This window comes from Serinus canaria, chromosome 3, assembly GCF_022539315.1.
Source record: "Serinus canaria isolate serCan28SL12 chromosome 3, serCan2020, whole genome shotgun sequence".
Taxonomy (NCBI): domain Eukaryota; kingdom Metazoa; phylum Chordata; class Aves; order Passeriformes; family Fringillidae; genus Serinus; species Serinus canaria.
In genome coordinates, this window is record NC_066316.1 from 35,746,670 (window position 1) to 35,762,054 (window position 15,385).

The 15,385-nt window shown below is 39.6% G+C and overlaps 1 protein-coding gene across 1 annotated transcript; it reads left to right on the forward strand.

Moving 5' to 3' along the window:
• The first annotated feature begins 221 nt into the window (after positions 1-221).
• Positions 222-11,879, forward strand: QPCT (glutaminyl-peptide cyclotransferase). Its single transcript, XM_009091847.4, has 7 exons — positions 222-388; positions 4,181-4,327; positions 6,292-6,573; positions 9,148-9,324; positions 10,183-10,282; positions 10,466-10,582; positions 11,479-11,879. The coding sequence occupies exons 1-7, from the start codon at positions 287-289 to the stop codon at positions 11,622-11,624; spliced, it is 1,071 nt and encodes a 356-aa protein (XP_009090095.2). The 5' UTR covers positions 222-286; the 3' UTR covers positions 11,625-11,879.
• The last annotated feature ends 3,506 nt before the right edge of the window (positions 11,880-15,385 follow it).

Here is a 15,385-nt window from a genome sequence, read left to right on the forward strand (position 1 = left end):
GGCCGGGGGCGCAGGCAGCCCCTGGCACTGCTGACGTGCTGCCGGCGACGGGCTGGGCTCCGAGGGAACGCGGGTTGCCGGACAGGCTGGCACGGCTGCGGCTCCTGCAGCCAGCGCCGCTCCTGCCGCAGCCTCCTCCCTCCGTGCCTCCCTCCCTCCTTGCCTCCCTCCCTCCGTGCCTCCTCCGTGCCTCCCTCCCTCCGTGCCTCCCTCAGCGCCGCCTCCGCCGGCACAGCCGCGGCTCTCTCCTTTGCTCCCCCAGCACTCGGCGAGGCGGAGGGAGGGGATGGCGGGGGTCGCTGCCCGGCTGCTCGGGGCACTGTGCCTCGCCGCCTGCCTGCTCCCGGCGCTCGGGAGGGACGCCGGAGCGCAGTGGACCCTGGAGAAGGTGGGTCGCGTTCGCCTTTCGCAGGCGCTTCTTGCCTCTCCCTTGGTACGGGGGCAGCGCCTTCCCGGCGGGCAGGAGTCAGCGGCTGGGCGCGGGGTCAACCCCATCCATCCTGCCCGGGCCCCTAACGTGATCTCAGGCTGGGCTCACCCTTGTCGCGGTCCCGCAGGTGAGGGTGGGTGGCATGGCTTCCCTCTTAAGCCCGAGCTTGGTAGCTGCGGAGAGGAGATCTTCTTCACGCGTTTGGCTTTGTCATCTCTCACCGCCTGGGACCCGGCAGCAAGAGCCGTAAGCTTTGTCAGGGTCAATTACTGAATTTAAGGGGAAACCCAAACAGGGCAAGACGGATCAAAATCTGAAATTGTATTCCTTATAACATTCTACTGTACTCCAACTTTCATTGTGATTATGGTGAGCAGAGGACAGTGACTTAGTTTGAGAAGATATATAGCTCTTTCAGCAGCGATGCACGTGGATCTAGGAAAAACAAGTAGGCATGGTGCTGATAGCCGGAACAAAATTGTTTTGAAAAGATACAATGCTCTAATATGTTGTAGACTCATAACATATTGTGTCTCATTTAGACTGCTGTGTGAACTAGTGGAAAAAGGAATCTTGAGATAAGGTTTAATTAAACAGTGGTAAGCTTTAAACCACAGATTTCTCTATGTAGCTCTTAGTGTTTCATTATGAAACATTAACATAGTTTTCTTCATAAAGAATTAAATCACGTGAAACGTAGGAGAGCAAAAAACTGCAAACCACATTCAACTAAACACTTCAGGAATTTCCAAACAGAAAATATACTTTTAAGGCTCTTCCCCAAGTGTTTGTAGAAGAGCTGAAGTCAAAGTTCAGCAAGAAGCAACTGAATTCCTCAATACAAGCTGGTAAAATGAAGCTTCCCTCACACCTTTCCATGCTTCCCCTTAGTAATCCCCTTTCTCCTTGTTTTAACTCACCCCCCATTCAAGGAAATGTTGGCTTGTTCCTTTGCTAACGAGATAGTTTCCTTCTGTTCTGTTAATTGTATCTTACACTACATACATACATATGTGTATAGCTCATATTTAATATATATAGCTCATGTATAGTCTATATATCTGTAGCGCAGTACATCTGTAATTACGCACAATACATGTATATGTGCATATATAGTATAGACATGTGAGGCTGAATCTTCAGTCACACTGGTCAATGAACAATCACACAGCCCCAGTGCTCCTTTTTTCAGCCCCCTTGAGCCCCAGCCCTTCATGCTTTAGTTGGCTCCATTCTGACCAGCCAGTCTCCCCACCACTGCTGTCAGTAGTGCCACAGAACCATTGCACCTCCGCCTGTGCACACTCTAAGCGAGAACAACCTCCTCTTTCTCATCAAATTCTTGTCCTTCAACAACTTTTGTTCTTTCTCCCTGGAGGGACATGTGAGCCAGAAATTCAAAGTCCTACAGGTAAGCCTGGGCTACTTGTAGAACTCGAAGTTTTGCAGTTTTATACAGCTTAGTACAACAGGATTAGTGACAGCCCTGTCATGAATACACTGCTCTGCCTCCCTGTTGTGGCAAAGTAGGGAGTGACCAACACTGTAAAGAATGAGTCACTTACAGATCTTATTTTGCTTCTCTTTTATTTCATAACCACTTTTGTAACTCCTCTCACTTCCCAAATTTGAAGATATCTCCATCATTAGAAGTGGAAATTGATTCCTCCCTTCTGAAGTATTTCCATGCATTTGTACTTTAATAATGTTTCTTTGACAAGTGATTTGATGACCCAATTACCAGGCATGCTCCTCACTTGTTCAACTGCAGATTTTCTGAACTTCCTTACTTAAATTGTCCTCCTACACTCTTCTGAAGTACATAGCTTTAGCTTTTCACTCTCCTCTTACAGCCTGCTCCTCCTAAACCAAACAGCTCCCCGACATTTTCTCTTCTCTGCGCCTCTTCTACACTGGTTTAAGTTCCACCTTAATAAACTCCTAGTATTTCAAAAGACTGTTTTACAACTTCCATGGTATAATTTCCAAACTTTCAAAAGTTCATCTTTATATCAGGTGAAATGGTAAAATTTTTCTTTTTTCTTTAATCTGTGTCTAAATTTGCTAGCATTAAAAATGTTAACTGCCCATCCTAAATTTTGGTGTCCTTACAGTCTTAAATTTCAGCTTTAAACACTGTATTAAAATTGGCACAACTAGATTCAGTGTCTTTGTGCCAGCCCTCTGCTTAATTTCTCTGCTAAACCTAAGTGGAATCAGAGGAAAGGTTCACACAGAGATAAACAGCTAGGAAACAAGAGAAGGGTAGAATTAAATGTTTGCAGTGAAGTCTAGAAAAAACTCGTGTTCATACTTGCTTGTACAAACACAAACGAAGTAGAAAAAAGTCAAATAGTGAGGCAACTCCCGTTTTTAAACAATATTCATCACCTAGGGTAATAGATAACTGGTAATAAGATACCTGACTTTCGAGGTCAGTTCACATTCTGGCTAGGTAATGGGGTTTAGGTGTTATTTCAGACACATGTGAAATGACCCAAGTAGAAAAGGAGAGTGCATTATTTCTTGCTAACACATAACTCATAGGGTTAGACTACAGATATCTATGAAAATGTCAGTTTGATGCAGGAGCAGCCCAAAAGCAAGTCAGCTGTTAAACAGTTTGAAGAAAGAAAAAGAATAAAATAAAAAATACCATTGTACTACAGTATAAACTATGATGTGCTCATGTTCCATTTTCTCTTCTTTTGCTCATCTCAGAAAGGATGACATCGACAAGGTACATGGAAGAACAGCCAGTCTGATCAGTCATGTAAGGCAGTTCTGATCAAAGAAGAAATAAACAAGCAGTATTTTTCATTAGGAGAAAGACAGGAGTAGAGGGAAGACACTGTGATATAAATGAGGAATGGAATGATAGTGCCTGAAATAGGAATCTGTAAAAACAGTAGTGGCACATGGAAGTTTCAGAGAAGACAGTTGCTAGAGATTGGATAGGTTCCAACCTGGGGTATAAAGGGGCACTTGAGATGTCCTTGGGAATCCCATCTGGCATTCAGCTACCACTCCAAGGCACTATGGAGCTCTTACATGTCTAAGATGTGCATTTGCCAGCTGCATAAGGATGTCTCAGGCATTCTGGGTCACCTAACACAGCCCCAAAGGCCTGCGCTTGGGCAACAGAGAGGAAGTCCCTTGGGAGGTAGGGAGGTAGGTCACATACTAGTGGCTGCCACAGGAGACAAGCTGTCGGATCTGAGGTTAACCCATGTGTCACCAAGCTGACAAATGGCCCAGCTAGCCCCAGATGAGCCACATTCTGCACGTTCTGTGCAGTCACACTCATTCTGCCACTGTGGGTAGAGACCACAATGACACAGCTGGCTCCCTCTGGGAGTGACTTACCTTAGGCGTTTCTTTGCAGTGCAGAGCATAAAGCTAAATATTATTACTACTGGAAACAAAGCTTCTGGTGTTTGTCGCAATAGGAACCTCAGCTGAAGGTGGCATGGTTGCAGACATGACATGTATGATTAAGATATTAAGAAACAGAGAACACATTCATATGTTCAGGTTTTACAGCTAGCTGCTAGGTAAAACTTTCTCCCATACTTTAAATACTAACATATTTTCCATGGAAATGAAAGACAGAGAAGCCATTTTAATTACATTTTGTTGGGAATAAATTAAAGTAGCACAATATACCACTTAAATCGTAATTCTGAAGAAAACTATAGTTAAAAGGTCTAGTAATAGTTATGGCACTCTTCTTCTCTCTACCTTCTGCAGTATTCTCACCAACCAAGGATTTTAAGTTCTGATGCTATTCGAAAAGTTGTGGCCAACACAGATATTTCTGAAATGTGGGAGAATGATTTGCGCCCTATCCTGATAGAAAGATACCCGGGATCACAAGGAAGTTACATCGTGCGACAGGTAAGACAACACTTTTGACAATCTCTAAGAACATCTTTGCTATATATTATCATTATAATTATTATTATTTATATTCTGGTGACCCCCACCAAAGAGACAGTCCCCCAGAAGTGACAGGCACATTCCTTTAATTCAGTAGGATGAACTCTATCATTGTTCAAGTCTAGCCTGCATCGTGCCTACATGACACAGCTTGCACATCAGCTGACATTATTTCCCAGGGCTGCATAGCATGATGGAAAATAAGTATTTTTTTTTCTTTTAATCATGTTTTGAATTAAAAAGTTTGCCCCAGGTTTGGTACCCAAACTACAACACAATGGTTGTCCTTTCCCTCTCATGAGCAGGTTTTTGGTCACTAGTTCAAACCCAAGACCATGCCTGGGATGAAATAAATTTTCTAAAGACATTTAAAGAGTTTACTAAAGACATTCACATCATCTCACTAGCCTTCATCTACCCTTCAGGCACTGACTCAACAGCCCTAAGACAGCCCCAACTACAATAAATTTATTTGCTACTCAGCAATTGGTAGATTGGAAAAATGCAGCCTTTTTATGCATTGTGTGTGTGTGTGTGCACATCTCTGTAGATTTAGTTTTGTGGTTTCTTCAGCAGTACTCTGGAAAGCAGCCAAGTGAATGGGGGAGAAGGAAGAAAAACAAAAAAAAACAGCTGAGCCTAGGCTAGAAAACCACAGATTTTGTTCAAAATAGGATGGATCATCCTGTTACAAGGTAACAGCACGTATTAAATTAAAAAAAATAAAGAGTCCTCTATTGTTAAAACACAATAATGGAGTTCTCTGTTGAGACACAAAATCATCAGACTCCTTTAAGAGAAAAAGGCTACTGGGAATTCCATCCAGGCTTATATAGTCCCCTCAATCCTTAGCAGACATCCTTCACTCTGCCTTCTGTTAGCTGATAGACCATACCATGTTGTAAAAGCTTTCAGTGGGTGACCACAAACAAAATGAAAGCTTGTTCTAGCACTAAAATCTATGGCAATACTGTTGGTTTTTGTCATTCCTACTGACTTCCCTAAGAGCAGAACAAGTCGTCAAAGTCTGTTTTCCCCTCAGAGGCTTTTCCTAATGTTTACTTAAAGAGAGAGGAATCTGCCTTGAAGAAGCTCTCTAGGGACCCACAAAAATAAGTTGCTCAACAGAGAAACAGAGATGTCCCTCTAATATGAGTTAGCCAGAACTCTGGTTAAAGTATAGCTGGGGTTGTTAGAGGTATTCTCTACAGGCAGGAAAACAGCTAAAATTAATTATTTGCCTTGTAGATTGTCTCAATTCTTATCTTTATTTGAGCTACACTTTGAGAATTTCATTTTTAAAACGCTCTTCTGAAATTTTTCGTTCTTTCTTTAATTAAAAGAATCTACCTATCTGTTATGGCCTTGTAAACAATTTATGTCACTTGAAAGGCAGATTTTTCACAGAAGCCTAAAAGTCCAACCACCTCACACCAACCAACCAATACAAACAGCTTTTTTTTTCCCCCCCTTATTCTTCTGTGGCATCTTTGTGTGGTAATTGTCTAAACAGCCACAACAAGGTCTCTGCAGTCAATTCTGACTTTCAATTTAAGGGCAGATCTGAGTTAAGCTCTGAAAATATTAACATTAAATCTGCTCTGGTTACACCTGTAAAAGACACTGGTCTGGAAACTTTAGAGATCAAGATCTTTATGTGTCATAATAATTGGCAATAATTCAAAACACCTTCACACTCCAAAGAGAAAGGTCAAAAGGAAGAAGTAAAAGGCAAATGAGGCAGTCAAAGGCTCAGGTAGCAAAGTTATACGGTGATATTATATTTTTTGCTATAAAGTCTATCATTTAAAACACCAGGAACTTACAGAAATAAGCTTAGGAGCCACTATTAATTAGCTAATTTGTCTGCAACATCTTTCTGAAACAAGAACTATTAATCTGATTGTTTTTTATAATTGCAGCATATCAAGCACCGTCTTCAAACATTAAAGGCTGGTTGGGAAATTGAAGAAGACACATTTCAGAGCTACACACCATATGGCTATAAAACATTTTCAAATATTATTGGCACTCTGGAGCCCTCTGCAAAACGCCATCTCGTACTTGCTTGCCACTATGACTCAAAATTCTTTGGACAGCAGTGGCAGGGCAGAGTGTTTGTGGGAGCCACTGATTCAGCTGTGCCTTGTGCCATGATGTTGGAGCTGGCACGGGCCCTGGATAATGAGCTTCAGTTAATCAAGGTAGGTTTTTTTGTTTCCTTTTCGTTTGCCTTGCCAACAGCAACAGGCCTCAGGGCATTTCCACATTCTTTTCCATTGCCTGCATGCTGGGTTCTCTGATTGCTGTGCTTGTAATAAATCTCCCATTGACTCCAAGAACAAACAGAGAACAGTATCTACTAATCTAAAGTACATTATCACATTAAAACTTCTTTATATATTTATATATAAATATTTATTTCTTTATGTGCCCAATAAAAAGGGCATATATCTATAAGTTATCTATATAAACATATACCATATAAAAATAACAAATGATACATTAATAATAGATGCTTCATAGACTTGGAAAGATATAATGCTACTTTCTGTCTAAAAGGCACAAAACCTGACTCAGAGGTTCCTATCATATCAGGTGACATCTAGGCTCGTTGAAAAGTTTTGCTGCATTCTGAATCCTGCAGAAATATCTCAGTTGTATTCTGCTTTGAGACACAGATGAACTAATTGTTGTGCAGAAGAGTCACACTCAGGTCCCCCCATCCCACAAGGATTTCAAGTTGTTCTTCTTTTTTTTTTTTTCACAAATTTGAATGGTTTATTTACCAAAGAAGTATAATGTCATCAGTCTGTGTTAACTGTGCTATGAAAATCTGTTTCAAAGGCCTGCAATTGCTAGGCACAAAAATCTGTTGAGGCTACAAACTCTTAAAGCTTGTAGGATTACAAATTTGTAGGATTGTGGATTCACGAGTGCCATCTACTGGTTCAGTACTCAGCATTTACAGAAAAATAATTCTCATACGTTTAAGGAGCTGTTACTGGAAAAGGTCTCTCAAATGTGAGAGACACTCTACAAAGTGTCAGGAGTACACTCAGCTCAGCTATTAGGATTACTTGTCTACAGGAGTTTCCAGAAACTGATTTGGTGCCTTCTGATATGTGAATATTTAAGAATGAGAAGATTAAGAATATGCCAATATTTTTAACCACAAAACAAAAAAACTCCTGTAATACATAGGCTTTCATTGAGAAGCTTCATTTATAATAAATTTGCCTGGTGATTATTTATTAAAAACCTGCACACTGGCTTTAAAGACTGGCATTTTTCACTATTTTACACTATTTTATGAATACACAGTGAAAATTATTTTTTATCATCTAAGATGACAGCATTTGACAAAAAGGCAACTAATTACTTTTCACAAGCCACCACTTGTACAGTCTGTTAACAAAATATACTTTGGGATCCACCTGCTTAATACATTAGTTATGGTATTTTTGCTGTGCTTATGATAGCACAACAGACTTTGCTATGTTTTCAGCCAAATCTATTTATACTTTGACTTGAAGCTGTGATTTTTATCATGATGCTTCTCCAGTTATAACTTACTTCTCCAGAGTAAGCTTAAAATTATTGGACAAAGACATCTCTCTACGTTATTAAAATGTGTTCACCAGTAATAGTAATTATAACACAAGTACTACTTTCTAAAACTCAAACAGCACTGATACAGTTTCCTCCAGAATGGAATGCAAAATGACTGCTGCCCACAGAGCTCTGTCATGTGCCAAGGACAAAGGGCAGCAAACCATTGCCATCAGAGAAATCAATACACCACTGTGAGCACAATCAATACCGTCTTGCCTGCATGACTGACATTTTATAGAAGCTTCTGTTTATGTTGCATCAGCTCCCGCTATTTGGGAGTTGTAGCCCATACAGGACATGACTGCTGCCATGACCCCACCTTTTTAATCACCTCATGCAATTTTACTTGAAGCAGTGTTAATTCATAGAGGGCTTGAAGTATTTATAGCAACTGTCAAGAATACAATTCCCAAAACTGTTCACTTATTGCAGCCAGACTGGGATTTGCTGTGCTGCAGCTTATTAGGAAATTCTGACATTTCAAACAAGGCTTCAGATAGTAGGCTCCCTCTACACTGGAAAGAAATTTCATACAGATGTCTTTTTTGTGGCATTAAATACATTTATCATTTATATTCTCGGGTTTTAGTGCTGTTATATTTTGGTTGTTGAAAGGAAAAGACATATCTGACATACCCATTCTCTTTGCTTTGGTTTAGCACAAAATTGCCTCAGTGATTGCAAATTCCCCTGAATGAAAAGAAGGGGCTGAAAGAACCATCAACTTGTCAAATACATAACTCACCTCCACTGATGCACAGCTGTAGCAATTACATTAATCCTTGTGATGCAATCAAATAATGATATTGGCACTCCCATCAGGTGTTGTTACTGACACGTCCCCTCATTATTTGAGATAATGTTGCTGCTACCTGGTTTTGCAGGTCTCAATGCTCAGGTCATGTCCTCCAAAGTCAGAAATGAAACTTTTATCCAGAACCAAAATTTTATGAGACTGGAGAATGAATGTGTCACTGTGATAAATAACAATTACCTTGACTGATGACTACCACTATTACACCGTAATAACATCCAAAGGAAGGTTTGCATAGGGACCCTTGAAAATACACCCTTATTTGTGTTACTTCTATGACTATAGTATTTGCCCTTGATTTGATGCCTGGCCAGAATCAGTTAGTTTTACTTTTAACTTCCTCCAACAGGCCAGCTCAGCATCAAGACCAGACCTTTCACTTCAGCTCATCTTTTTTGATGGTGAAGAAGCCTTTGTTCGGTGGTCCCCTTCCGACTCCCTCTATGGATCTCAACACTTAGCTCAAAAAATGGTATCGACTCCACACCCACCTGGTTCAACAACCACAAACCAGCTGCAGGGCATAGTAAGTGGCTCTCCCCTTTTTAAGGACTTTCCTCCTTAAAAAGCAATAGTAAATGGCATTTTTAAAAATATTTAAATAGTAGGTAACTGGCCAAATTCCCAAGAAACCACGACCCCACTAAAGTTAAAGGAAGAAGCAGGCTTCTGGAAACATTCTGAAATATGATAGGGAGTTGGCAAGAGCTTTTCAGGTGATTAGACCTGCTGCATGCAAGTACGAGAAGGAGCCAAAGAAATATCAAAATATACACAGTTTATTAGAATATAAACTTGGATACCCACCTTCTTCAGGAAAAGATATTTCAAAGTGATAAGGAAAGAGCACAAACAGCATTGGCCTATGAACAAATCTCCACTAGCTCAGTACTAAGTTACAGCAACCTCTGTTTTCCTCTGATTCCTACTAACATTCTGGTTGTCTGTTCCCTTCTGCTTTCCCTGTTTACTGCTGAGGCACTTCTCTTCTGTCACTGCTTCTTGTGACTCATAAAATGTCTTTCTCTTGACAGACTTTGTTGTTCTCAGGGGAAAAAGCAATTTCCTCTTCTTTCTCCCCACCTACTGCTGTTTTTCTTTTAAAGAGATATAACTCACAAATTGCAGGCTAAGCTACACAGCCTGCTTCAGCATGAGGAACAGAGGAATAGCTTAGCCTCTCCCTTCTTGGGAAGACAGCAAAATGTATCAGATTGAATCAGGTTCTGCTAGTGAATTCTCCTCAGGCACCACGCTAGAAAGGCAGATCTTTGGCCAGGGCTACCAAAGACCTGCTCACGAGCTGCAGAGGAAACCAAGAGTTTCATTGCTGCTGCTGATGTTATAGGAAAGAGTTCTGCACTAAAGATTCTTTCTTGTCTAGGACCTGTTTGTACTACTGGATTTAATTGGTGCACGAAACCCAGTCTTTCCCAATTATTTTCCAAATACTCTTCGATGGTTTCAGAGGCTTCAAGCAATTGGTAAGCAGAAGGATATGGGTTTTGAATGAATTTCAAAACCAAGTGAGTAGTTTCTGAATATATTAGGCTCTGTAAATCAGATTTTTAGATTAATTTTCTGATTTACAGTAAGAATCTTTGATAATGTGCTAACATTCCTCATTGCCCAAAAATTGTAATAATCACTTTCATTGTGCATTACAGAGCAAAAGCTACACAACATGAACCTGCTGAAGAATCACCCTGTTCAAAATCAGTATTTCCACAGTACTTTACATCGAGGCTTGGTCGAAGATGATCACGTCCCATTTTTGTTAAGAGGTGCCAGAAATTCTTATATTTTGTATATTCTCAGTAAGAAATGCATCATTTAGTAAATGAGCAAGTGCATATGCTCCTGTTTTTCAAGCTTATTTGCCCCAGCTTGAGGCTTCAGAATCCAACTTTAGAGCTTTGACATAACACCTAATGAAAAAAATTGATTTCTTAATGGTATGCAGCTGAAAATCAGAGAGAAAAAGAAGTAAATCAGGAAAGAGGCTGAGAAAAAAAATGGTCCTCCCCAAAAGCAATTAAGCAATTAAACTGATTTAATTCCTCTTTTACCTACAAGCTGCAGTACATATAGGTGGCTTAATGTGTGTGTGTATATATATATACACATACACACACACACATATATAGACATAATATAGTTCCTTTATCTGAGGCAACACTGTCTCTATTTTACAGAGTAAAAATAAGAAACCGATTTACCATTTATGTAGAGAACTAAAAAAATGCTTCAAAAATATTCAGTCTTAACACTTTCAAAAAAACATGGAAATCAGTTTTCTTTTTGAGGAGCTGCAGTGATTTCTCTGTCCTTCTATAGCTCTTAAACACAAGACCTAAAGAATCTCAAAAAAAAAAACCCAAAAACCCCCAACAAGTACCTACAGATTAAAAAAAAAAAAAAAAAAAAAAAAAAGAAGAAAGAGGGAAAAGTACTCAAAGGAAATGAAGGTGGCATCTTTACACAACACACTCTTTAATGATGGGATGCAGTCACAAGCATCAAAACAAGAGAAGGGAAAAGGAAGCTGCAGGGACACACCCTATAAAGCAAGCTTATTGAGTGTGTTGCACCTGACTCTGTTGCTAAATGGTGAAGTATCAGTTGGCTTAACAGAACTTCTGAAATATTTCTTCTCCAAATTTCACTCTCCTTTTTACAGGGGTTCCAGTCCTGCATCTGATTCCATCCCCTTTTCCTGCAGTATGGCATACCATGAAGGACACAGAAGAAAACCTTGACAAAGCCACTATTGACAATCTCAACAAAATCCTGCAAGTGTTTGTACTGGAATATCTCAACCTATGAAAGACAAAACATCAACAAATTGTACTCCATTCCCACTACTGTTTGCCCACCTTCACACTTGCTATTTAATTGCATTGGAGAGTACCAAGGTGCAGGAACTTGTGATAGCTCTTGCTAGACTGATTATTGATTGAGCTGTTCGTGGCCCCTTGATCCACTAGCCAAATAAGATACCATTAAATAAGACCTAGCTCAGCCTGGAAATAATTTGATCTTTCCATGTTTTGTGTCTGAATAAAAAAACTCCAGAATCTTTCCAGATTGTTATCATTGTTTTTTGTCACATATTGCGATCCCAGGAGGGAATGCCTCGTGGCTTAATTGTATGATACAGTTTTTACAAGGTGTGACCAACTTTTGCAGTGTTCAGCTACGGAAATTTACACCATGTTATGAAAAGAGGCAAAAATCACACCACAGCAGACTTCTACTTTGGGCTGAACTAAAGCACCTCATGCTGAAATTACTTGCTAGAACTCCTGACACACAGATGTGATTTTTAATCCTCTCTGGTCCCTCTCCTCCTTTCCCTACAAAGGCAAGGGTTTTACTCTGCAGACAGCTGACCACGAGAAGACAGACCAATAACCCAAATTCGGCTTTTCCCTTATCATTTGTTGCATACTTGTTGATGGAGAAGGGTGGTGGGGGGTGATGCTGACAGGAAGGTATGTGGGGGTTTCCTTGTGCTCTGACTGCAACACAGGAGATATAAACAAAAGGTCAGGTGGTGTGTGGGAGCAGTGACCCAGTACACACCATTCAGTCACATGAGATTCATTCACAATTTGACCCAAAAAACCTCCAAACCACCACCCACTTGCTGTTTTTAATACAGACTACAACAAAAATAATCATACAAGGAAAATGATTACTTTAGAAACTATAGTTTATCTAAATACAGTTTTAAAGGCAAAATGTTATCAAAAATAAAATGTTATTAAAAGCAATACCACAGTTTAGGCACCAAAAATATACCAATTTAACAACTCTGTGCTTTTACTGGAATTCCTCACTGGAATAATGCAATAGATTTAGTGTAACACTGGCAAAATGAAAGCCTGGAATTAGATCAATGAAAGACAGAGAAACAATATTCAAAAGCTACTGACAGAATTATGGTTTCCACTGGTGAGAAAGGGATGAGAGCATTAAAAATATCAAGCTGGTAAGAGATGAACTGAGAGAAAAAAATCAGTATTTTACTGCTCCAAACTTCTCCCCTACAGTGTTCTACCCTGAGCAAAGAGATTTAAAAAGAAGGTAAGCAATGGAGTTGTAGGCATGTCATATTTGGCCTGTATTTTACCATTTTCCTAAAGCAAGTAAATATTTTAGAACCTAAGACAATATTTACACCCATGTTATAAAGTTGTTACAGAAATACGTATTTACAGCAGTGAAAATTTGTAAAATTTTTCTGTTGCAGGATAGCTTGAAAATTATATTTAATCTGATTTTAAATTTAATTCTGATTTGGTAGCTCAAAGATGAAACAAAAGCATTTTGTGTTTTCCTATCACTTTAACATTGGGGAGAAACATTTGTCTTATCTGCAACTTCTGAAACAGAATACTATGAAAACTCTAAAAAAATCAGACAGATGTCTTTATTTTCAGGTGTTGCTGTGCATCTGTGTAAATATATCAAAGTTTCTTGAACTCTTTGCAATTATATTCTCTTCTACTTCAGCCCATGAGAAAATAGTCCAGAAAATTAATTTTTAAATCTTCTGAAGTTTGAGTACTTTGAGCAGTAATAAGGCACCTTCATATCCTCCTAAGTGGCAAAGAAAGGTAACAGAATGGCTAAATATAGAAATATTAAACATGAATTTGTGTGGCTGATTTGTTTTGGTGAACTCTTATGGCACTTTGTATTTTGCAGGACCTCTGAAAAATGCAGTACATGTTTGCAGTGTGGAGTGCTACTCTGCCTCTTTGAGAATTTGAAAGTGTACTTAAAACATGCTTCACTGTGAAATACTGGCTCAGAGGGCTGTTATAACTGGGAAAAGTCTGGGTTTTTTAAATCTCTATGAAGACTTAGCTGAAGCCATAATTTAACCATGTGGTACACCAAATCATGTCAATTTTGTCACTAAATTTTTACTGCCTGAGCATGCAGCTCTTGAGTTATGTTTACTCAGTCCAAGGAAATGAGGCACAGGTTGCTGTAATATGATTCAGTATTTCTCAAAGTGGGAAGAAAACATGAAAAGGCTTGGGGTTTTTTTCTTCCCTCCCTGGGTTTCATGTTTGGGGTTTTTCTCAGTACAGGAAAAAAAAGACTATCCCCTAACTGGATGCTAGCCCTGGAAAAGTTTACTTACAGAGGGAAGAGTCATCATCTTAGCAATTTATATGACCCTTCATTCCTTTAAAAAATAATTGCTGGAAGGAAAACTTACATCAACCCAGTAACCATGTGAATCCAAGAATCTAAGTTCTTAAAAGCACAAGAAGTAGTCAGTCAGGCAGACATGGCACAAGATGGGTTGTCATTGCTACTAACGCAGGGGAGACAAGGATGTAGGGCAAAGTCAAAGTTATTTCATACAATGCCCAGAAAACAAAAAATTCAAGCAAAGAGACCAAGACTGGTATCTCTTCTGCTCTCAGTTGCAACACTGAGTATGATTAAATCCAGATCCATTGGGCCTGGACAAGCACAGGACAGATAATCACTCCAGAATTCAGAGAGAGGCTTTGTGTTGAAAAACCTACGGCTGGATAGTTTCTCCTTCCCTGCTGGATGGTGGCAGCAAGGGCTAGAAATCAATAGAGGACCTCAGTTAATCTAATCAGTGGAATTGCTGCACAGGTTCTCGCCTTGAAAAGGATTTGTCACATCTCAGTCAAGGGGAAGGGAATAAAAATCAGTTTACCAGCCACAAAAGGCTGTCACTGGCTTTGTGTGCCAAAGGTGCCTGTGGTTACCACCTGGGTTAAGGGAATGCAGAACAGAATGAACTCCAGAGCCATCACTCAACACATAAAGCTGAAAAAACCCCCCATATTGTGGTAGTTATTTGTTTTGTGTTAGGAGCTCTGGCTCCTTCTGTATCAGGACAAGGCAGTTCCTCACAAGAATCTGAAGCCAAATAATGGTACCTGCCCCTCAAACTCTGAATCTGGATGCATTTACCTACAAGTGATGTGATCCTGTGCAATCACAGCTGGAACAACTTAAGGGGGTAACTATGCCACATCCTCTGGCAGACAGAAATGACAGCAAGTACCTGTCTTCTTTTCTCTATAGCTGAGACAGCATTCCTAGCATTAGGAATGAAGATGATATAAATTATCCATTCTTACTCACTTTGTATCAAATAAATATTTAGATTTTGATCACCCAGCAGCAAAGCACAGTTAGAAAAGGCAAAATCTACAAAAAATGACTCTATATAATTATTCCAAGGACCCAGTCTACACTGGTAGTAGACCCAGCAAAACAGATCTGAAGTTTGACATACCTGCTCATTGAGACTGAAGTATCACCCGAGAGCATCACTCAAACAATATATAAAGATAACTGTAAAATCTTGTACACAAATTACCACTTTTTCCTTGTCATTTACAAATTACATTGATTTTATTTTCCTCATATAAAAGGAGACATTTTACTCTGTGCTGATTTAACAAATGTTCTAATATATTTATAACAATAAAGCAGCTAAAAAGCTGTTCTAATGACTAAAAGAATCTTTATCATCTGGACACATGATATATACTGTAAACAATCACTCAAAAAAGTAGTTT